At 50.2% G+C, this 22,951-nt stretch overlaps 2 protein-coding genes across 5 annotated transcripts; both read right to left on the bottom strand.

Annotated features, from left to right (window-relative positions):
- Positions 1-59: 59 nt before the first annotated feature.
- On the bottom strand, positions 60-7,543 carry scfd1 (sec1 family domain containing 1). 3 transcript variants are annotated; one of them, XM_085931846.1, is made up of 25 exons: positions 7,448-7,543; positions 6,870-6,937; positions 6,638-6,726; positions 6,476-6,566; positions 5,885-6,007; positions 5,653-5,740; positions 5,472-5,561; positions 5,345-5,400; positions 4,934-5,019; positions 4,773-4,872; positions 4,551-4,690; positions 4,391-4,481; positions 4,253-4,326; positions 3,877-3,958; positions 3,695-3,791; positions 3,544-3,614; positions 2,615-2,694; positions 2,186-2,248; positions 2,036-2,111; positions 1,660-1,713; positions 1,367-1,419; positions 1,254-1,287; positions 690-755; positions 512-580; positions 60-320 (listed from the first exon to the last, which is right to left on the bottom strand). In XM_085931846.1, the coding sequence occupies exons 1-25, from the start codon at positions 7,512-7,514 to the stop codon at positions 297-299; spliced, it is 1,932 nt and encodes a 643-aa protein (XP_085787972.1). In that variant the 5' UTR covers positions 7,515-7,543; the 3' UTR covers positions 60-296. The 3 variants fall into 3 exon arrangements, with proteins under 3 accessions (XP_085787972.1, XP_085787973.1, XP_085787974.1); XM_085931847.1 differs by having other exon boundaries at positions 4,943-5,019; positions 7,448-7,534; XM_085931848.1 differs by lacking the exons at positions 60-320; positions 512-580; positions 690-755 and adding an exon at positions 784-1,189 and having other exon boundaries at positions 7,448-7,534.
- Positions 7,544-10,430: 2,887 nt separating this feature from the next.
- On the bottom strand, positions 10,431-21,938 carry ehd4 (EH-domain containing 4). Of its 2 annotated transcripts, none has more exons than XM_085932039.1 (8): positions 21,312-21,938; positions 16,093-16,269; positions 15,378-15,475; positions 13,228-13,394; positions 13,017-13,150; positions 12,820-12,955; positions 11,937-12,101; positions 10,431-11,552 (listed from the first exon to the last, which is right to left on the bottom strand). In XM_085932039.1, the coding sequence occupies exons 1-8, from the start codon at positions 21,539-21,541 to the stop codon at positions 10,998-11,000; spliced, it is 1,662 nt and encodes a 553-aa protein (XP_085788165.1). In that variant the 5' UTR covers positions 21,542-21,938; the 3' UTR covers positions 10,431-10,997. The 2 variants fall into 2 exon arrangements, with proteins under 2 accessions (XP_085788165.1, XP_085788166.1); XM_085932040.1 differs by having other exon boundaries at positions 12,844-12,955; positions 21,312-21,920.
- Between the last annotated feature and the right edge of the window lie 1,013 nt (positions 21,939-22,951).

Genomic DNA, 22,951 nt, shown 5'->3' with positions numbered 1-22,951 from the left:
GGCAAGGTCTGATTATCCTCACTTGGTCGCATGTGTTCTTGCAACAAACGATGACGTGGTTGGACTTGAAGAGCCTCGACAATTTTTATTCTACATATTGATTTATGGGGTGATTGACAGACGGGGTTTCCTCAGATACATCTTCCGAAAGCAAAACACTTTAAAAAAGGGGGTTGGTCAAGTTCTTTTGTATTGATGCGACTGGACAACATCCACCCAGTCAACAGCAATTGATGCGCTCATCCATCTCAAGCACTTCTGCTCACAGGCTAAAATGTTCTTTGGGGTCTGCCATCTCATTTTTGGCCCAAATGGGAGAGCTGCAAACACACACACACAAACACACAAACACACACAAACACACACAAACACACACACACACACACACACACACACACACACACACACACACACACACACACACACACACACAGTGTTTAATGGTTTTCACACGTCAGAAGGCCACAAGTTGAAAAGTTTTCATCCAAAAAGAAAAAAAACTGCAACTGACCTGTTTGAGGAACTGCGATGCGTTGAACAGCTCACTGCAGCCGTAAAGGATTTTCTTGCCTGCTTTTGACTGACAAACAGACACACGCGTCAATACGGCGAGTCGTGTGTGTGTGTGTGTGTGTGTGTGTGTGTGTGTGTGTGTATGTGTGTGCGTGTGTGCGTGCGAGTTCACGTACTCTGGCGTAGTCCACCAAGTTCTGGTACTCAATGTAGTTTCCGCCACCCACCACAAAGATGATGGCCTCGAAGACAACAAGGTCAACAAGGTCATGAGTGTGACGACACAACACTAACTGGCTTTTTTCCTTCTGGAGAATTTCTGAAAAGCTTTTTACAAACTGAAATGTTTGCATTGACCCAATTTTCAGTTTGACTTTCTTCCTGCTCTGCTGCATTTTACCTGTGCCACATCCACAAATACGGCACATTTTTTCAAACTGAACCTTTTGCCTTCTCATTCATTCCCTTTTGCCACAGAATTACTTTTTCATTTTTACACAACTAGAATTGGTTAATCTACTATTTTTAAATCCAATTTGACATTTCCTCCTTTCTTTCAGAAATGTTTACATTTTGTACATTTATTTTGAACTACATTTGCTTTTTTCACACTGCTTGTTTTTTTTTCTTCCTTTCTTTCTTTGGTCTTGTTGTCATCCGGCTCACGTTTCTTGTCCTTGGCAAGGCATTTAGATTTGAGTCAATGGATGAACGTATCGGTCAAAAACAGATGGACTCACCTCCTGGAAAGGGTTCTTGTTCCTCGGAATGGAGCTGCGGGCAACGCGAGGGAGACATGACATTGCTGTGACGTCATCGCGGCGCTAAGAGCAAGCGCTTGCGCGTGCGCTACCTTTCGCTGCCGCGCAGCATCTTGGGGTCAAAGTAGCGATAGTCGTCCGTTTCCTGGAACGGGAAGGAAAAAAAATAAACACGTGACAAAAATTATTGGCAGCCCGGAGGTGGAGCCTCCTCACAATCCAAGGTTAAGATGGGTTAGCGTGAGCACAGCAAGTCAAGCAGGGAAAAAATAAGCGCGTGCGGTCAAGGAAATTCTGTCACTGTCGGTCCAAATTCCTTTCAACAAGTCCAACAACCACTTTTTGTGTGCTCGTACTGACGTGTGTGTGTGTGTGTTACACTCACAGCGTGCGACTTCATCTCCATCAGGTTGTCGAGGACTCGCGTAACTGGGAGGTTCTGAAAGTGACAACACATAGTTAAGAGCAACTGTTCTCTTCCCGAGACCCAAGGTGAATTGTTAACTTCAACAAATAGACAAGAATCAGGAAAGCAGAAAATTTTCCTTTCCTTCCGAACGGAAAAAAGGGCCTCTTTTGGGGTCAATCATCATTGATCTTGAACAAAATTGTAAAGAAAGATTTTGAGTGGAATGTTTTGGAGACGAGACATCAAGGTGATGTGATCAAGAGATGACAACATTGCACGCAATGCCAGTGGGCTGGTGGAACAAACGAACGGCGTGGAAACGACTTGTGCAGGTGTTTGCTTGCGGACTCACGTGCTGCTTGAGCACCAAGTTCTTCACTCCCTCCATCACCAGCTGAGAGCCGCTATTCATCACTCGCGAGAAGAGTCTGAGCAGGAAGAGGAACGGAGGACAAGCTCAGGATGGTAATCGGGTTCACTTTGGCTATTTGAAGAAAGGTACCCCATGGGCTTGACTCCGCTGTTGCCGTAGTTGGCGGGTGTGGCGGACATCTTGGTGAAGGCTCTGCGCAGCGAAGACACAAATCAAAGCGTGTCATAAAGGCGTGACAGCGGACCAGACATTCATCTGTCCCATTTTTTTGCAGGTTCAACAGGGAAGCCCACACGACTCGGAGGGGGAGGCCTACAGACGCTCTTTTTGGTTGCAAGCGTTCGTAGCATCAAAAAGGAGCAATTCAATGACAGGCTGGTCAGACACATTTTGAGGGAGGGCGCAGCGGGTCGTCTGCTCTCTATCTCCACCCGCCAACTCGTTTTTCCCAGGTCGGGAAAAGCGCGACTTAATATCCATACGCCCACCTAGGGGAGTTGGGGGAGGGTGCAAAGCTGGAGGGATTGCTCATTGACCGACGCAGGCACAGAGACTCACTTCCACTGTTTGATGTAGGTGATGGGCGACAGGTCACAGCCGGCATCCAGCATGGCCTTTTTGTACTGCTCCACGTCAGACTGGGGGCACACAACAAACGGAAGTTGTGCTGCTATCATTGGAGCCACAGCAAGGGCAAAACAAAAAGGACCAGCGGAAAAAGAAAAGAGCAGCAAGGGAAACATTCCGTCACACTTAGAGCAGGTTTGGACTGGAAAGGGAAGAGCGTGATTTACGACACGGCCGCTGTCATAGCCGGCCGCCACTGGGCCTGCGATCGCCATCAGCGCGCGCGCTTGCTCTAGCGCGGGGGCAGATAGATAGACAGACAGACAGACAGACACATACACACGCACGCGAGACAGATGCCCTGGCAGGCACACACGGGGAGAGCTTGGTTCAATATTCACCTTTTTTTTTCTCCTAACCTAAAAAAAATCGCTTAAAAATAGTTGCCGTTTTGTGCTCAACCAAAACACATTAAAGTGAAGCGCTTCCTTTCGTCAAAAGGAGCGCTTCACTGCCATTGTGCGGCACCTTGGTGCCAACAGATGATGTATGTCAGGGTGAAGATGGAAGCTTGTTTTGGACAAAAGGAGCTCTTTGATAAATGTGCCAAGGAACTCGGTTTAGGGGTTCTTTACACAAAAGAAGTGCTTTGCTGCCATCTTGCAGTATCTAGCTGCGAGGGGATTACTAATTGAAGACGTGAGCAAAGGAGTTTCTTTGGACCAAAGGAGCGCTTTGGCATTCTCTTGCGAATTTGCCGAGGGACACGTGCTAAAGCGCCTGACAAACTAGATTATGGAAAAAGTAGTGTTTTGCTGCCATCTGGTGACAACTCTGAACCTGTCAATTTTTTGCGGCTTTTGCTGCGTGCAATTTTAAAAGTCTATTGAAATGTATTCTAAGATTGTCGGAGGCGATACCTCGGAAGGAGGCTGCTGAGCTGTGATGTAGAAGATGAGGAAGAGTCGCATCTTGTCTTCCGGAGTCCCCGCTGACGAGCAACAACAACACGGTGGCGTCAACAGGGCGCTCAGACGGGATGGCCGAGCGAGAGTGTGCGTGCGTGCATACCGTCCGGGTCACTGATGATATCCAGAAGAGATTTGTCCAAAGTTGACTTACTCATCAGTTTTTCTTCATACTCAAAATAAACGTCCAATTTTCGGCTCTGTAAAGTCACAAGGGGGACAACAAAGGCACGACACGTCACGGCGCCTCCTTTACAGGTTAGTAACGCGTGTGCACGTTAGTACCTTGATGTGGTCCAGCACGGCCGTGGCCACGTTGGTGTGCAGGTCAATCAGGCGTTTCTTCTCCAGCAGCTCGGGCAGAGAACTACACAAACACCAAACTTAGCCACCCACCGCACATAGTCTTGCTCTCGACATAACAATCGTCACAGGCATCGAGTCGTTATCGTCTCAGCAAAACAACTCCAACTGTGACACTCTTCTTCGCCATCAAATTTATGTTTCGTATGCGTGTAGGGTTTACATTGGTGAGGAGAAAAGCAGCACAAAAGCCGTTGAACAGTAGGCCCGCTGTATTTAGTGCTGCATGAAGGCATTCCCACGGGGATGGGGGGGTTAACTTGCTTGTGAATAAGGAAGCTGGGAGCAGGCCACGCACCTGACGGCTGACGTGAGCTTGGCGGTGTTGTCGGACAGCATGCTGATAGCGCCCTCGTCTTCGCCCTCCAGGCCCTGCCCGCACAGAGAGCTCAGCCGGTGGAGGCAAGCAAGGGGCAAGGAGACAGGGGTTTCTCACCATGATGCTCTTCAGATGTTTGACCTCGTCCTCCTGCGCCCGGTACGCATCCAACTCCTCCTGGACTGACTCGGCCACCTCCGGGAAGGGACTGCCACCGCTCGCGGGCATGCACGGTCAGAAAAGCACCCTGCTCTCCCCTCGCTCCCCGGCCACTCACCTGCCCTTGTGCTTTTGCCAGAACTTGTCGGCGGGTGTCAGGTCGTACGTGCGGCGGTTCTTCTTTTTGGGTCTGGCGCCAGTCGGGGACGCCTCGGCTACCGCGCCCTCCTCCAGCACCACCCGGTTGAGGTGGAAGTCCTGGTGGGCGATTCAACAGTCAAAATATAATTTTAATGGATTTATCATTCATCATAATCCAAAAATTCAACGGACGGCTCACCATGACGTCATGGATGAGCGCCTGATATGTCCATGTGTGGTGAAGGGGTGTGGCCATGTCCATGTTGCGGTCAGCCAGGACGAACAGCGGCCTCTGGAAGCTGTGCGCGAGAGGACCACGAGCGTCACAGGAGCCGCTGCTGGCAAGAAATGCGCGCTCACCTGAACTGCCCTGCGGCCATGTTGTCTCCCGTGAACAGGCTGTTCCTGGCGTCGCGTAGGTTTTCACGCAGCTTCTTGTCCAGCTTCTACGAGACAGGGTGGAGTGGATGGTGAAATGAATCAAAAAGCCACGCATCTGTTTCAGAAGACAAGCGAGTCTGGGTCACTTTGTTCCAATTTGGAACTGGACCAAAACCGACCGACTCGCTTTATTTCCTCAACGGTAACAGAGCCCCCGATGGTTGTGACCGACCACAAGCTTACGAGACGGGTCGCTAGGTCAGAGAAATATTGCTTCGTCTCTCGATCCGAGACGTCACCGGGTTCCGACCTGGGTTCGACCACACTCTCACAGGTTTTCTTTCGCCTGCAAAAGGGGCTGAGAAGCGCACAGCGCGTCGCTCAACTCACCACGGCAACCATCTCAGCCGCGTTGCCACGGGGACACCGGATGACAGGCACAGCGCCTACGCGAGCACAGGGCGCATTCGTCGGCAAGGTCAGGGCGAGGGTGGGCTGGCGGCTGGTGGGGACGCACCAAGGGTGACGAAGAAGCAGAAGAGGCTATCCACGATGGTGTCCATGATGGCCTCCATGTCGGCGTCCTGTGCGTCTGGTCGGTTGATAGCTGCGGGGTGATGCGGCACAACGGTGTCGGTGAGCGGGCGGCGGCAGCAGCGGTGAGGCGCATGCGCGATGACGTAGCAGCAAAGCGGCACCGTGATACGAGATGAGCTCCTTGTTTTGATGGCACAGAACAAACATGTCGTCCTCGAGCGTGATGAAGTTCAGGTACTGGTCGTATACCTGAAACACCCAAAAAAGGTCCAGTTAGCCTATTCCATTATTACAAAAGGGTCCAAATGATAACGGGAGGCCACTGAGGTTGTATCACATTTTGTTCATCCTGAAATTTGGGAGTGATAATCGATTAAGGGTAAGCGCGGCAACCTTGGTGATCTGGCTGACGGCATTCGCAGCCAAGGCGGCACCAGCGATGTCCTCCAGTTTGCTTCGGCTGATGGCCGAAATGAAGTTCAGGTAGTAAGATTCGTACAGCTGATTCCTCAGGTCCTGCACCCGCGCGCGCGCGCGCGCGCACACACACACACACACACACACACACACACACACACACACACACACACACACACACACACACACACACACACACACACACACACACACACACACGGACACACACACGGAGCCCGATCAGAACTCTGCCGACATCAAATCAACTTGGGAGTTTTCACTTGCGCGAGGTCGCTTGCTTGGTCAACAAGCAATCGGATGATTGGACGGAAAATGACGGCGCGGGCCAAGATCGAACAAGGCGCAACTGGAGCCTGCTGCGCCCATCCGCGCCATAAGGTGACACCAATTTGTAACCTCATGAGGGGAAAAAAATTGGAGTGCGTCTTGAGTTTTGGTGCTCATTTGAGACCTGCCACAACTCAAGTTGGGTTGCTGATGCGGCTCACGGAGTGCCAAAATGTTGGCGACATTCCACTCGAGAGAAGCGGGCGCTTGCACCAGCACCTGACACATTCTGTCCACGTTCTCCTCCGAGGGCATGACAAAGTAGATGGCCGGCACGTCGGGAATGGGATCTCGGTCCGAGTGGAGCAAGCTGAAGGCACAAAGGCAACGAGATGTTGATGGCGGTGCGAGGTGAGGTACGCCCAGCCGACGGCATCTCACAGGTGCAGGGTGACGCCCATGTCCCGCAGCTCTTTGACGGACAGCAGAGGTGAGATTATGTCCTGGCCGAAGCGGTCGTAGATCAGCACCTAGGAAACAAACGCAAACTTGTCTCCATGCCACACTCAAACTGCCATCCGATGGAGTTCGCCCGCTTCGCTCCAAAGTCAAGTTCACTTGCTCAAGTTGGCTTTTGATGCCTTTGATTTGTTAGTTTGTGTTTGTTTCTTACCTTCCATACTGGCTCGGATGTGACGTTCTTCACGGGAGTGTTGAAGTTCAACATGCGCCTCAGAGCCACTGGACGGCAACCGTGAGAAAAAGACACAACACGTGAGCAGACATAACATCAATTGAGACGCGCCGAGACCGAGCTCGGGTTGGCTCGATTTTGCTACACTTTGTTCGATGGAATTTAGGTTGAATTTAAAAGAGATGTTCGGGGAGTAGAGTCAAGAGAAAGGTTCGCATTTCCGTTCGGGACAATCAAGCTTTGCTCTCCCCCACTTTGCAGCGGACTCGGTCAATTTTGGGACACGTACGACGAGCTAAGCGGCAACTTTTGCTTACGCTTTCATCCTGAAAGTTTATTTGCCATCTCGATGTCTTCACATCTTTAGAGACGAGACGTCAATGCAAAATACGGGGGAGAGCGCCAGCGAACAGATGCTAATTCCACATGGCGGTCCATGAACGCTCGTTTAAATTACGCATCCGTCCTAATTGACAGTTTAAAAGTCAAGAGTGCGCCGGCGGCAGTAGATGACGGATGACGAGTGATTTGAAAATTTACGATCGGAAGACACGTACCTGTCTGCTTGTCGCGCACCGATGCCGCCGCCATCTTGGATGTTGTGGACTGTCGATGACGTGTCATCAACACAAAGAGGCATTAAAAGGAGGAGGGGCCACTCTGATGCAGTTTGACAAAACCATCGCGAGAGACGACCGAGAGAAGGTATCACTCTGCTACCTTTTGAGTGAACGATGTGAGACGCGCCCGACTTGTTTTTTCCCTCCCTGATAAAGGGTGTCAATTTGGCTGGATGATTCCAAAATGATATAGCGTGACAAACATGTATCAAAGGTCTTGTATCTCCTTGGAGGAAAGCTCAAACTTTCGAGGTCTTCACAAGGAAAGAATCAGAGTTAAGAAGCCAGTTCAACAAAACGAGCAAGCAAGGAAGAATTTATTTTAATTAAGAGTTGTATTTTTCCAAGTTGATACTGAAGTCACAATTTAACAAGTGAACAATGTCACTGTGAAACATTATTCTCTTCATGCTAAGTCTTAGAGTAATAACAAAAACGTAATTGTTAAGAAACTGTTATGGTGCGACGTCGCCAGGCAGGAGGTGTGCGTGGTGGCCGACGGCCGGGCTGATTTAACGGGGAGAAGGAGGGGGTTCTCCTCGTGCTGGCTCTGGGGGAAGCGGCCCTGCTTCGGCCGCGTTTTGTCCTCCTCCTCCTCGGCGGCGGCGGCGGCATCAGCGAACCGGTGGCCAAGAGTAGGAGGTCTCGCAGGAAGACGGTGCTGCGGCGACCGGCTGCTGGAGAAACAATTGCAATGTCAAAGAGGGGATACGGTGGAGAGGCCCGCACGTCCGTGTGAAGCGGCTATGCACATGTGGAGGGATTATTGTTGTGCCGGTGGGATTGGGGTCATTTGCCAGCAAGAACAAGGGGGGATGGATGAGGCATATGCAAGGGCTGCATGTCAAGGTGAAGGAAGCTGTGTGGACGTAAAATGGCTGAGAAGGCAGTGCTCGGGCCTTGAAAGGGGCGTCGGCTTTGGTCACCTTTCCTGTCAGTGGACTTAGCGCATTCGGGACAGGTCCAGTCGGCGGCGTCCAGCTTGAGCCCAGAGCACTTCCTGTGCACAGCAGGCATCGGATCACTGTGAACCACCTGAGCGTCGTGGCAACGGGGAGAGAAGATTACGACAAATTTTAGAGCCACGTCGCGGAGATGCGGCGACCTCCGGCGAGGTGGACTCACCCTGTTTTGGCAGAATGCGGCGGACCTCCCGCTTGATGTCGTCCACCAGGAACCCCAACACGCCCTCGCTATCTTTGCCCCGCTGGTAAATGCCGCTCGACGTCAGCTGCGAGGAGAAGGGCATCGAGTCAAAATTCTGGACGAGGTCTTGGTTCTTTGTCTATGAAGGAAAGACTTCTCGGGGCAACGAAAGCGCAACTCGATGCTGACCAAGCAGAAGTAGTGCACAGAGATGTTGTCCTCCCACAGGGTGAATTTGTCCCCAAACAAGACGGGGTCATCCTCACAGCGTCGGCAGAAAACGCAACCTGGGGGATACCACGTTACATCAGGTCCAGGCAGGAGAAAAAAAAATGAAGAGGGAACTAAATTTAGTACAAACATACTCAACTCAATACAATTATCCCATCTAAAATGAATTAAACTGAGCAAAGGATAAAGCCAAAAGCAATCAACGCGACAAAATTCAGTCAAATACATTGAAAACAAAAATTGCTCATTCACAAAATAAATCAAAATCTGCTCAAAAGGAACCAAGACAATATTAAGCTAAGTGCAGCACTAAAAGAAGCCAATTCTTTGAAATAAGAAAAAAAAGCTTCAAATCTAAGTCTAAAGTCATAAAGGGAGTTGTTTTTGCTCTTGTTGTCTTCCCTCGTTCCATACTTAGGCTGGACCAACATTTCGCTGCTGGTGACCGCTTCGTGCCTTCCCAAGCGCCTGGCTTTCTTCTTCATGTTGTTCTCCTCCAGGGTCAGAGGTCACACAATTGTTGGAAAACTCAAGTTTGATGCTGCAGACAACAACAAATGAATACAGACATTGCAAGGCTGCCAAAATAGACATATGTATGAAACTTCAAATCATGACTACTTGCAAACACTCACAGCTAACTGAAGCTAGACACTCTAGTCTAAAATGGGATTTTGGAGCAGTACATCCGAAATGTTTCATTTCTTGACAAATGAAAGCCACTGCTTCTTACTATCCGTTGACTTGACGAGCATTCTTTGGTTTAACGTGAGAAACCGTGCAAATGTTGCCCAAACCCAAACAAAAATGGCGGTGGAATAAGAGTGAGTGGACCTACGTCAAGGCTCAGCGCGTGATCTCACGTTTGCTCCATTTTGCTCCTCTTATTTATCTATTTATTGTTTATTTATTTGGGTTATTTGCTTATTACTTATTCATCGCTCTTGTCTATTTGTTTTTACTCTTTGTGCTATTTGCTTGTATGTGTTGTGTAGTGTTCCTAGTCACCGTGGGACGGTGGGAAACGTCATTTTGATCTCTTTGTGTGTCTTAACGTGAAGAAATTGACAATGAAGCTGACTTTGTGGATTTGTGTGGAACATTTTGATCTCTCCACCTCGGCCTTCTTGAGTTGTTGGGACTACAAAAGTCTCACTGAGTTATGAACAAAGCGGATTCGGATTCTTGAATTCGCCATGTTCATTACTCGGATTTCTGTTTGGCAATACCCATTACCTTGTTTGGTTTGTCACACACCAATGGATGTGTTGTAATAGATAAAAAAAACGGAGAAATCTGAACAGAGAAAAAAAAATAGCCCCCCCAAAACAATCGTAACAGTATCTCTGTAGCACCTGAAGGGACATATTACACTTTTCCACACTCCTGCATAGTCCAGATACACAAGAAAATGACTTTAAAAGTATAAAAAGTCAATTTCCCATATGTGTCCTTTAACTATGGGACAACAGAGCGGTACAAGAACCTTGAAATCATGTACAATACTTTGATCATTGCTCCAAAACAATTCATATACACAACACAGGTTTTTTAAAATTTAATTGACAAGGCTATATGTCTTCACATCTTAAAATCTCTTGCTCAGTTAGCGCAGTAGGTAGGTTGCCCGGTCGGTGATCAAATGTTCAGCTGTTCAAATCTTGGCTGGTTTTGCTGCCGAGTTTTGCAAGTGACACCAGCAAAACCAGTATGACAAGAACCATCAAAACCATGTTTTGCTTTTAAGCAGTGTGGGGAAGAAGTTAGTTTCGGTTTCAAAAAGGTGGCCTAAATGAAGCTTATTCGGCCTGTAAGTGACACGCCCCTAAAACGGTTTAAAGTGTACTGTACTGGCCAACCACAAGATGACGGTAAATCACTACATCTGTCGAAATAAAGCTCCTTAACTCACTTCAACAGTTCCAAAGCCAAGATGCAGTGAGAAGAAAAACAGCAAATAAGCGAATTTTTCATCAAATAAAGACGAGAGTCCCCGCTGATGGCAAACTTGCAAATTTTGAGTTGGACCGAAAATTTCAAGCGAGCGTAGCAAATAAACACAGGTGCCTGTTGTCGTCGAGCGTCAGTCAGGGAGCATGGAAGCGAGCGTCTAGTCCTCGCCGGGGTCGTATGCGGCCTCGGCCGGCTTGCGATGGGCGGGTGGCACCAGGTGTGGGGGCAGCTCGGCCGGCAGCTCGTAGCCCTCCAGCTTGACCTTGATGAGGTGCTGAGCCAGCGCAAACTCCTCGTCGTCCAGGCTGCCATCCTGGTCGCAGTCGGCCAGCTTCCATATCTTGCCCAGTACAGTGTTAGGCAGCCTGGAGTTCATCATCTCCTTCTTGGCGTTGATGCCGCTGATTTTGCCGTTGACGGGCATGAGTGTGTAGAAAATCTCGTCGTAGCGGTGCTTGTCCCGGCTGACGATCCAGTCCTCGGCTCCATCGGCACCGGCGCCAATGCCCTCGCCATAGCCGCGGCCGAAGGGGCCGTCCTGGGAGCCCTCAAAGGCGCCGCCCGACACCATGGCAGGCGGCGCCTTGGTTTCCTCCTCGCGGATCATGGTCATCAGCCCGGCGATCTTGGACGCCAGCATCTTGTCTACGGACTCGATCAGCTTCATTTTCAGAGATGGGAACTTGCTGAAGTCGTAGTGCTGCAACATGTCCTGGAAGAAAGGTTCGCGGCTGTCATTGGACCGCTGGTCCTGTCCTTTGAACAGAACCCGTCTGCTTGATTCATCCCGGTGGCTGTGATATATATGTCCGTCGGACCGCTATTGCAATTGCTTGCCAAAGAAATAACTGCACGCAAGTAAAAGTAGCCCACCGTCGACGTTCGGCGGGCGTAAACAGCAGGATTAAAGAGGAGTTGACGTTACACTTGGTGTAGACACCACAGCGTTGTTTTCAGCATGCAGATCTCAATGAAGAAATCAATCAGAGGATTTGGTGCTAAACCATTATCAACTCGTTGTCGAGTCATTCGATGCCCAATGAATCTTGACATCAGCGGCGGGGGGGGGGGCAGTTGAACATTGGCCTCGATGTACCTGCATCTTGTTGACATTAGGAAAGTCTCCAGGGCTGATGTGATGCTCCCTCTGCAGGATGGCATAGATCTCGGGCAGCCTCGCGATGAGCTCCTCCTTCTTCTTCTCGCGCCCAAACAGCGACGGCATCTCCTTCTTGAGGTAGCTGATGATGTAGGCGTGGACCTGCCAAGCACACGGCCAGCGTCAATGCAAACCTGGGATGGTTCGGAGGCCCCTCTCTCTCCCCAACTGGAGACAAGAGCGCAGAAAGGCGCTGAGAACGTGTGGGCTGGCGTTGGCGTGGATATCACATGACGCCGGCAGCGGGAATCCACAAATGTTTTCAAGGTCAGCCTGTGCATTCCACAGTTGGGGGAAATCAGTTTGAGATTTATTTCAAAATGACGCACGTTTGAGTGCGGTACCCAATCATAGCCATAATGCATAATGCTGTTTCCCCCTTTTTGCTTGTGCCTCTGGCGTCGAGTCTCCCCCAAGCCACTTCATTGGAGCCGAGCGCCGCCATTCATGTCTGTAGTTGACTTGCTTAAACCAGCTCAGTGGCCTAGTAATAGAGTGTCCGCCCTGAGACTGGAAGGTTGTGGGTTCAAACCCCGGCCGGCCGGGTCATGCCAAAGACTATAAAAATGGAACCCATTGCCTCCCTGCTTGGCACTCAGCAATAAGGGTTGGAATTGGGGAGTTAGATCACCAAATGATTCCCGAGCGCGGCACCACTGCTGCTCACTGCTCCCCTCTCCCCCAGGGCAGGGGATGGATCAAAATCACATAAGGTTAAATGCAGAGGACAAATTTCACCACACCCAGATGTGTGTGTGACGATGATCATTGGGACTTTAACTTTTCAGTTTTAACTTGCGCCTATGTGACTTCCTCCTACCTCGCCATGCACTTCCCGTCTCACCTTGGCCAGCCTGGCCCGCTTGATGAGATCATTGAGCTTCCGAAGCGCCGCGTTCTTTGGGAGACTCTGGATGTCCCGGAAGAGGTCCTGAGACTCCGCCTCAAATAGACGTCTGAGGGCGAGAGTGAATTTAGCGAGTGGTCAGGGGATGGACACACCCTACGGGAAGGTACCTGTTCTCCGTGTTCTGTAGGGGTTTGGCCCAGAAGGAGCCCAGATAAACCCGCACCACTTCTGGGGTGTTGATCACTTTGCCCAGAGACCACATGAGGGCGCCGTAGACACGCATCAGCTGCTGCGTGTCCACCTGCAACACAAGGGTGGGTGGGAAAAGGCGTTAAGGCGGCGGATGAGGCGAAGCGACGGACGCGAGGGAGAGCGGACCTGGTCGGCCTTGTTGAGGACCACCCTGATCTTGTCGTCTTGTCCTTTGAGAGCTTGGATGGCCTCGGAGAACTCGTCTGAGATGTCCAGTTTGTGGGCGTCAAAAAGCAGGATGATCCTGTCCACTCGCTCGCCGAACCAGCGCAGAACCTCGGCAAAGTCGTAACCTGTTCACATAGGACGAGGAGCCTTTATGTTGACGTGTTTGGACACTTTAAAGCTGGAAAGCTCAAGCCCAAAAGTTCGCAATCTCTCCAAAGCACACGTTCCAGACCCCATCCAATCGAGGAAAAAAATCCACCTAGTAGTGCAGCTTTACTATAAACTGTCGCTTAGCCCGTCCCACCCAAAACACACACCGGTCTTCGCCTTTGCCCTGTCAGGCGGCCAGGTGGCCAGAACACCTCCTCAATATGCTTCATCATCAGCCACAAGCTGTCTTTGAACAGGGCAACCTAGTCCTTGACGCTTCCCCAGGGAAAGGACCCCAGAACTACACTGAGTTTTTTGCAGATGCAATCACCATGTGAAGTTGCCGTAGCTGCCCACCAAAGCAGCTCTTCTCCATCAATAAATGAAGGACGGCGGTGACAAGGGCGACGCCCTCCGGTTTCAGTTTCCTTCTACAGCTTCAAGTGTTTCCCCTTTTTGAGGAAATGTCTTTTGTCCAGCAATCTTGCTTCCTTTTTTAGCATTGTGAAACAAAATCACGTGGCAACTGTCAACTTGACTCAGATAAACCCGCAAAGGGCGCTCATTCATTCAACCGGCCCGCTGGACACTATAGAAACACATCCTGGTGCCAATCAGGACGCGGAACTTGCGGTGTGAGACACGAGAGTCAAATGTCAACAACTGCTTCCAACTCGTGACACCGTCACTCTTGATTGCACAGTTGAGGAATTCGAGCCAAGTTGTGACTCGAGTAGCACGGCCATTTTCAGACTTGGAAACAATCAAGTGCTCCCTTTAGGATTCCCTTTCGCATTCTGACAAAATATGCCGTGACAAGAGTGACATTATTGTACGGGCGTGTACGTAGTGTGTGCGTGTGTGTGAGAGAGATTCGGCTGAGCAACGCTAAATGTTTCCAGATTGCAGCAACGCGCCCCCCCACCTCCACTCGTCCTCCCACCGAGACTCCGCCCGACCCACTGAGTGATGTCATCGAGCAAACTCAGCAGGCTCTTTGGCACACTGTTCATGTTGTCACTTCAAATGCAAAGTCACGAAGGGACAACCTCAACCGGTGCCGGAAGCGAGAGCGGGTTGGCCAGTCTTTCTTGCGCCATGCATCATGTGTCGAAGGGACCGACACGGAATCATCGGGATAGAGTAAAGTTCCAAATGTGTCTGAGAGGGACGACAGATTTTGCCTGAAAGTAGTCGTCGCCGTCCCTTGCGGTGCCCATCCATCCATCCATCCATCCATCCATCCATCCATCCATCCATCCATCCATCCATCCATCCATCCTTTTTCTGAACTGCTTTGTCCCCACGGGGGTCGCGGGCGTGCTGGAGCCTATCCCAGCCGTCATCGGGCAGTAGGCGGGGGACACCCTGAACCGGTTGCCAGCCAATCGCAGGGCACACAGAGACGAAGAACCATCCGCGCCTGCACTCACACCTAGGGGCAATTTGGAGTGCTCAATCGGCCTACCAAGCATGTTTTTGGGATGTGAGAGGAAACCGGAGTGCCTGGAGGAAACCCACGCGGGCTCGGGGAGAACATGCAAACTCCACAGAGGGCGGGTCGGAGATGGAATCAAACCGGCACCTTGCTAACTGTGAGGCGGACGTGCTAACCAGTGCGCCACCGAGCCGCCTCCCTCGCGCAGCCGATTCCCTCAATGCACCAGCAAAAATCAAGGGCAAATCCTTCAAAGCTTAATGTTAAATCAGGCATGCGTCTGATTGACAAGTTGGATGCTTTCAAAGAAGCTCGGTTCAACTAAAAAAGAAAGTATATCTTATTAATATCCATTTAAGCACTTTGTTCCAGCTCCAGCGGTGGTGAAATGCGTTCTTGAAATAAAGTTGCGTTGCGTTGTATTGCTACGTGTCGGCTAGTTAGCGCTTTGTTCCTGCTGCGGTTGCATGGCGAGTGTGCGTGCGACGAAGCAAAAGCCGAGGCGGAGGGCTAGTGGCACCTCTACTGATGCGCTGCTTCTCTCCGGACAGAATCCCCGGCGTGTCGATGATGCTGATGCTCTGAAGAACCTGATTGGGCATCTGAGAGCAGATGAACCTGTACACACAAGCAGATCTATTGGAAGGCCACTAGCTTAGCCTCCTTAGCTCGAGGAGCCAGTATTTGTGTTTGCCATAGATAGCCCAGCGTACATCTAAAAGGGCGTTCGCTTGGGACCATAAATGGCTCGTTGGTCATAAATCGCGTGGCAGGCGGGAAATAACAAGAGCGCAATGCCGCCGCGTGTGACGCACACGCATTGTTTCCCCTGGAAACAATGCTTCATTGAGGCGGGGGGACCCTCGCTGGCACAAGAAGGCTGAAGGAACACCCCCCCCCCCCCATCGCTTCCTCTCAAAAATATTTGTGGATGCGGGCAACGTGGTTTTTGTCTTAGACAACTGACATCTTTGTGTTAAATTGTAAACAAAAGTTGCGGGCGCACTAACAGGTTCATCTTCACATAGCTTTGAAGGTGAAAGAAAAAGCGCAGCAAGCAACACACTCTGCTGCTTCTCTTGGAACAGAAAGTGATTTGAAAAAAGTTAAGACTAATTCTCAGAAATGTTCAGATGGCAGATTTTTGCCTGATGCCTATAAATGCGTCAGAACGCCCATTACGGGTACTGACCCTATGGGAGAGCCAAATCTATTTTCAGGTGTCAGAAGCATACCTGTTGAGAAACGAGTTTCCAAAGGCGTTGAGCTTCCTGAAGGGCTTCTTGGGGTCCACCACCAGGGCGTTGCCGGGTACGATCCCTTCGTTGTCGCCGTACATCACCGCGATGAAGCCATCTGTGGTGGGCTCGGGTCCAATCCGCATACCCGGAAAGTCTTGCTCCAGAAGATACCTGTGGTCATAGAAGCCTACTCTTATGCAACGAAGACCCGTTTTGTTTTTTGGGGATGGCCGGATGAAACGGCCTCATTTTACCTCTGCTACCTCTGACGTCACTATAACAACTGTCATGACCACGATTGCCCTGGTTGAATGTGATTTCATGCTCAACCTAAGCTCTCTGTAGCCCCCATGGCAGTGACATTGACAGCATGACCCACTGCATTACGGACTACATTAATTTCTGTGTGGAGATCACTGTGCCCTCCAAGTTGGTCCGGTGTTTTCCCAACAACAAACCCTGGGTGTCCTCCGAGATAAAGGCTCTGCTTAATGAGAAGAAGAGAGCCTTTAGTTTGGGGGATGTGGTGGAGCTGCGTAGACTCCAGAAGGAACTCCGGCTGAAGATCAGGAAGGGGAAGGAGAACTACGGGAGGAGGCTGGAGAAGCAAATGGAGCTTAACAACGCAGGAACATTTGGAGGGGTTTGCAATCCATCATAGGCCATGGTAAAGGGGTTGATCGGAAACCAACTGGTAGAGACAAGGACTGGGTGGATGAACTCAATCTGTTCTTCAACAGATTTGATTCTGCCTCCCCCCGCCCCTTCACCCCTCACCTAACCCTGTGGAAGACCTCCTGCGTGGTTCCCGTACCGAAGGTGCCGCGTCCCAAGGAGCCTAACCACTTCAGGCCTATTGCCTTGACTTCCCACCCCATGAAGACTTTGGAGAGGATCATCCTGGGTCACCTGCGTTCACTGGTGGGAGCGCAGGACCTCCTGCAGTTTGCTTACTGGGCTGGTGTTGGGGTGGACGATCCAGTGATTTATTTACTGCACAGATCACTGCTTCACCTGGTGGACATCGGGAGCACTGGGAGGATTGTGTTCTTCTATTTCTCCAGCGCTTTTAACACTATCCAGGCGTCACTGCTCAGAGTGAAAATGGAGAAGGCGGGAGTGGACCAACGCCTGGCTGCATGGACTACAGAATTCCTTAGCAACAGGCCGCAGTACGTGAGGTTAAATCGCTGTGAGTCTGATGTGGTGCTCTGCAGCACAGGTGTCCCCCAGGGTACGGTGCTCTCTTCTTTCTTTTTCACCCTGTACACTTCGGACTTCACCTACGATACCACACACTGCCACATCCAGAGGTTCTCCGACGACACAGCCATTGTTGGATATATTTCTGAGGGAAACGATCTGGAATACAGGACGGTCATCAAGGACTTAGTCAGCTGGTGTGAGCTCAACCAGCTTCAGCTGAACACCAACAGGACGAAGGAGATGATCGTGAGCTTGGGGAGGACAGCACCCCACTTCACTTCGGTGAACATCCAGGGATCGGACTTTGAGGTAGTGGAGAACTACAAATTCCTGGGTGTTTGCCTTAACAACAAACTGGACTGGACTGATCACACTCACGCCCTGTACAAGGGCCAGGGTCGCCTCCACCTGCTGAGGAGACTGAGGTCCTTTGGTGTGTGCAGGGCTCTCCTCAGGACCTTCTATGACTCTGTGGTGGCCTCAGCCATCCTCTACGCTGTGGTCTGCAGCTCTGTCCTGGGCTGTCCCCTGGACTCCATAGAGGTTGTGGGTGAGAGGAGGAGGTGGATTAAGCTGAAATCCATCATGGACAACACCTCTCACCCCCTCCATGACATAGTGCGATCCTTCAGCAGCAGACTATTACTATTATTAATAAGGAGAGATTCCGCAGGTCCTTCATTCCCACTGCTGTCAGACTCTACAACATGTGTGGCACCTGATCATGTGTTTTGTCTAGTGGCGCTTGTCTTTCTCCTTGTCTGTTATTTATCCATTTTTACATTTAGCACTTGTCTCTATTCTTGCACTCTTGTACGCTGCTGTGACAAGTAAATTTCCCCGCTGTGGGATAAATAAAGTTCTATCATCATCATCATCATCATCATCAAGAAACCTGGAGGATTAAAAAAAATAAGAGGCCTGATATGCAAGCGCCAATTAGCATCTATGTTGCGTCACTATGAGCCTCCAGGCTGTGGCCTGAACACAAACGGTTGCACAACATCACCAAGACAGTGAATAGCCCGGTACTCGCAGTCATGTATTATTTATCCTCTGCAAAGAGCGACGACGACTCTTTTTGGAATACCACTGAGCTTAGATATCCAGAGCAAATAGGCAGTAGAGACCCCGCTGCAATTTGATTGGTCGCTGTGAGCAGGGGGGAACCGTCCTCAAGTCCTCACGCACAACAAATTAAAGTACCGTATTTTTCGGACTAAAAGTCGCTCCGGAATATAGGTCGCATTAGCCATAAAATGCACAATAACGTGAAAAAAAAACATATAAGTTGCTCTGGAGTATAGGTCGCATTTTGGGGGAAATTTATTCGACAAAATACAACACCAAGAACAGACATGAACGAGCAACAACAAGCTAAACGATAGGTATGCTAACGTGACATACACACAAACGCAGAGCTGAGAACAGGCCTGACGTAACATTCAGTTATTCTAATTACTATTACATAAATACCGCGTTTATAAAACCATCTGTGTCACTCCAATTGATTAAATCCATCGATCATCTTTTATGTAAACAATGCCATGTAAGCGCCGCGTATGCGCCGCGTATGCGCCGCGCTGCTGACGTCGGACTCGTAAGTTGCATTTGTAATTATTCCACAGACCCATATAACGATATATAAAGTATATTTCAAATAACTATCATATTACAACAATATTATCAAACCATCTGTGTCACTCCAAATCATTAAATTCATCGATCAAATTCCTCGACCTTTGTCAACAACGCCGCGCGTGCGCCCTGACGTCAGCCTCGTCGTTATTCCACAGATCTAGTATATAACTATATTGTAGGGTTAACAAAGTCGATTTCCAGGAGTGCAGCGGCGTGGACTTCCATCCCCGGAGGTGGCATTTCCAGCCACGGAGGTGGAAGTGAGCTCCGGGCGTGCGTAAAAGCCATGTCCGAGTCCCATCCACCGTCCCCGGACAGCCACCCGGCCGAGCGCCGCCCCCCGACTTCCATCCACGGAGGTGAAAGAGAGCTCCGTAGAGTAGGACCGGGTGTGCGTAAAAGCCCAGTCCCCGGACAGCCACCCGGCCGTATTTGTCCTTTATGTAAACAACCGCCGCGCTGCTGACGTCACTTGAAATTCAAATTACAGCAATTCCCTTTTTTTATTTTATTTTTTTTATTTTGCAAATTTGTGAAAATATAAAAGTCGCCCCCCCCACCCAAACTAAGGAAAAAAACGCGACTTATAGTCCAAAAATTACGGTACTTTTTGTGGCACCGACAAACGGCCATAACACGACACAGCGGGTCGGCGGGTCACGTGAGTCGTGTAGCGTGGCTGCTTTGAGTGACATGCCGAGTCCCGTACGCATGATGAAGTTGTAATCCTTCTTTTTCCCGTGATTGGCGGCACTCCTCAGAATAGGGTGGAGCCTCCAAGGAGACGCGCGCACATACATCCATCCACACGAGTGCTGCAACAGCAGCTCAGATTTCTCTGCAGCTTGTAGGCTGCCCAAAAAAATGTAGTACGCACACACACACACGGGATTTCTACCCTTAGTCGACAAAATAAATCAAGAAAAAAATCGCTTTCTTTGTCCCGCTCTCGCCACAAAGTCACTTGAGAACACTCCAACACGAGGAAATACAAAAAGTAAAACATGATTTGAGTAAGTAACAAATCTGTCACAACAGGAACCAAATCAGTTTTGCGAGTGAGTGGAAAATAAATACTGCATGATTTGCGACCACGTGAGAGTCCTCACAAATTGTGCGCGGGTAAATGAATCGTTACTCGCGGGAAGCAACAGCAAATGGAGCAAATCGCAACAAGACAGATGGCTGAACATCATTATCGTGTATCTTGGTGTCGGTTGGTACCCAAATCACTTACATGTCGCAATCACACAATTTGCTTTGGGGCAAATTTGATGCAAATGAAACGCTGGAAAAAAGAATGGCGATACAGCTTTTATTTAACTTGACAACGGTGTGTGGATTTGCGAACCCGACCAACTGGACTGTCTGTGCCTCACCGACCACCAATCTCACGTCTGGTGAGAAAGGTGTGCTTCTACCACGGTTGCATTCGATTTGCAAAGATGTCGCAGCCTGTGGCTACGGCCGTTTTTCAAATGGACCAGTTTGCAACCAGGTCGAGTCCGGTGGTAAACTGCGAGCGCCTGTCAAATGCACACATGACATGAAGGAAGTGCACACAATGGGGGTGTCGACAGCCGAAAGAAAAAAAAGGAGGGACACTCGTTGCAGGTCCAAAGTGAATGTTCGAAAACAACTTGCACGTGCGCGCGCTGACAGATATGCGAATATTTCATTTTTTTTTTAAAAAACAACAACGTGTTTTTACAGTTGCGAAACTGTCAAGAGAAACATCATGGTCACGTGACCCCCCTCACACACACACACACACACACACACACACACACACACACGCACACACACACACACACACACGCACACGCCCGCGCGCACGCCCGCGCGCGCGCGCGCGCGCACGCACACACACGCGCGCGCGCGCACACACGCGCGCACACGTACACACGCGCGCATACGTACACGAACACACATACGTACACGAACACACACACACACACACACACACACACACACACACACACACTAAGGCCCTATTGAAAAGCATCAGATTGAGCGCGTTAGCGCCAAGTAATCCGCACGAGTAGGTTCAAATGCCGAATTGGATGAGGGACCGAGTTATTCTACGTAGCGCGGGAGGTGCGGTACGAGTTTCATGAGCATGCCGGCCCGGGCGCTCTGATTCATTCGATGCCTCTTTGCTTTCAACTTGCGGAAGTCCGTCCACCGAGAGTCAACGCAATCCGATCGCGTTCAATTCGAGCGGCGGAGATTTCTTCAAAGCAGCCCCGTGTCGTGGTCATTCAAACACGTCCAACCCATTTGAACAATCCTGATCGTCCCTCCCAGGTGCGGCAGAAAATTGGGAAGCAAATACCGGCTGGCCGGGCTGTGGCGCCGTGCCTCACCTGATGAAGGTGGTCTTTCCGGTGGAGTACTGGCCCACCAGCAGCACCATGGGCTTGCTCTGGAAGTCGGCCGGCTCCAGGGCGGGCGAGTGGAAGTCGTGGAAGAGATACGTCTCCTCCAGCGGCAGCAACTTCTTGCTGTAGAGGCTCTGCAGCCCCTCGGTGACCGTTTGGTACATCTCGCCCTCCTTGTTGCGGCCGCCCTGCTCCTGCTTCACCCAACTGAACATCCCCAGCACAAGCAGCGACAGCAGCGCTCACAGCACAACGTAGGGAGGGGGAGAAAAAAGGAGACGCCAACGCGTTAAGGCGTAAACTTCCCTCCTTGTCTTGGACTTTCTGACTGACGCCTTGGAGGGCAACTTGTCGGGGCTGGGTGAGCGAGCAACCTACCTGTGGGAGGGACAAACTGCTCCATAATGCTCCGCCCCTTCACATTTGCGTCACAGTAACCCGGAAACAAACAGCGCGGATGTGTTTCAGAATGCTGACATTTTGTCCCCGAATAGGTTGAACGCGCAACTGTGGCGGCGTCACTCGTTCGTCATGGCACTTCGGAGGCCATTTGAGCATCGCTACTTGTTGAAGGCAGCTCGGAGCCCCCTTCAGGACAAACTGTGTCGAGCGGCAGTTTCGGCATGTCTTGAATGACGTTCGCGCTCTGCGTTCCAGGGGAATTTCTAAAAAGATGACAATCGACGAGGCTCGTGTGTTCACTCCCTGCTCCTTCAGGCTTCTCCATGGCTCGTCCAGACTATGCGGGATTCGCCCTTAGGCGCATCCGCTTAAGGTCGGCCATCTTAAAACGCTAAATATGCACCTTTAAAGGTGGTAATTACTACGTAATGATACACAATGCCTGCGCAATCAAAGCAAGATTTACGATATTATACATTGCGACATGTGGCCAAATGGCCGCCCCCGAGATGGATGCCTGTTTAATTCAAAACGAAACATTAATGAGCACACTGTTGCGACGAGTTTGGCTGCACAGAACATATTACAAAGAAATTGGGTTACTTCCCCTTTAACTAACATAGGACATTAGCATTACTTACTCTGGTCCAAAAAACATTTAATCACCTAGATCATGCTTGTCAAACAAATTTTTGTCGCGGGCCACATTGTTGTCATAGTTTCCCTTGAAGGGCCAGTATGACTGTCAACGTCTTCTATATACCGTAATTTTCTGACTATAAGTCGCGGTTTTTGTCATAGTTTGGGTGGGGGGGGGCGACTTATACTCAGGAGCGACTTTGTGATTTTTTTCACAAATTTTCTAAATTCAAAAATCCGCGATGTAGTGAAACTGCGAAAAACCAACCGCGATGTAGCAAGGGATTACTGTCATTTGAACTGCAAGTGATGTCATCCGTCCCGCGCAGTGGTTGTTTACATAAAGGCCAAAGATTCGATCACGGGATGACGAATATGACGAAGGGCCCCACGTACTACCGGCATCATTAGCGGCTTTGTTTGTAAGTGACACGGAGGATGAAGAGTTTGAAGGATTTAATGATTTGGAGTGACACAGAAGGTTTGAAAAACTATTATGGCTTTTACGCACGCCCGATCCTTCTCGACGGGAGCTCTCTTTCACCGTGGATGGAAGTCGGGGGCTGGCGCTCGGCCGGGTGGCT

This window comes from Syngnathus leptorhynchus, chromosome 15 (assembly GCF_054491065.1).
Source record: "Syngnathus leptorhynchus isolate UIUO chromosome 15, UIUO_Slep, whole genome shotgun sequence".
NCBI classification, from domain to species: Eukaryota; Metazoa; Chordata; class Actinopteri; order Syngnathiformes; family Syngnathidae; genus Syngnathus; species Syngnathus leptorhynchus.
This window is presented reverse-complemented; position numbering and strand designations above follow the sequence as displayed.

Excerpts from the sequence above, each read along its gene's own strand:
- scfd1 (XM_085931846.1), bottom strand. The coding sequence starts at position 7,514 with ATGACACGTCATCGACAGTCCACAACATCCAAGATGGCGGCGGCATCG. Across the intron at positions 3,959-4,252 it reads AAGCTCACGTCAGCCGTCAG|TTCTCTGCCCGAGCTGCTGG; the intron begins GTGCGTGGCCTG and ends GTGTTTGTGTAG. Across the intron at positions 1,420-1,659 it reads TGGAGATGAAGTCGCACGCT|GAAACGGACGACTATCGCTA; the intron begins GTGAGTGTAACA and ends TTCCCGTTCCAG.
- ehd4 (XM_085932039.1), bottom strand. The coding sequence starts at position 21,541 with ATGTTCAGTTGGGTGAAGCAGGAGCAGGGCGGCCGCAACAAGGAGGGC. Across the intron at positions 16,270-21,311 it reads GGAAAGACCACCTTCATCAG|GTATCTTCTGGAGCAAGACT; the intron begins GTGAGGCACGGC and ends CTATGACCACAG. Across the intron at positions 13,395-15,377 it reads GAAGCAGCGCATCAGTAGAG|GTTACGACTTTGCCGAGGTT; the intron begins GTGCCACTAGCC and ends CTATGTGAACAG.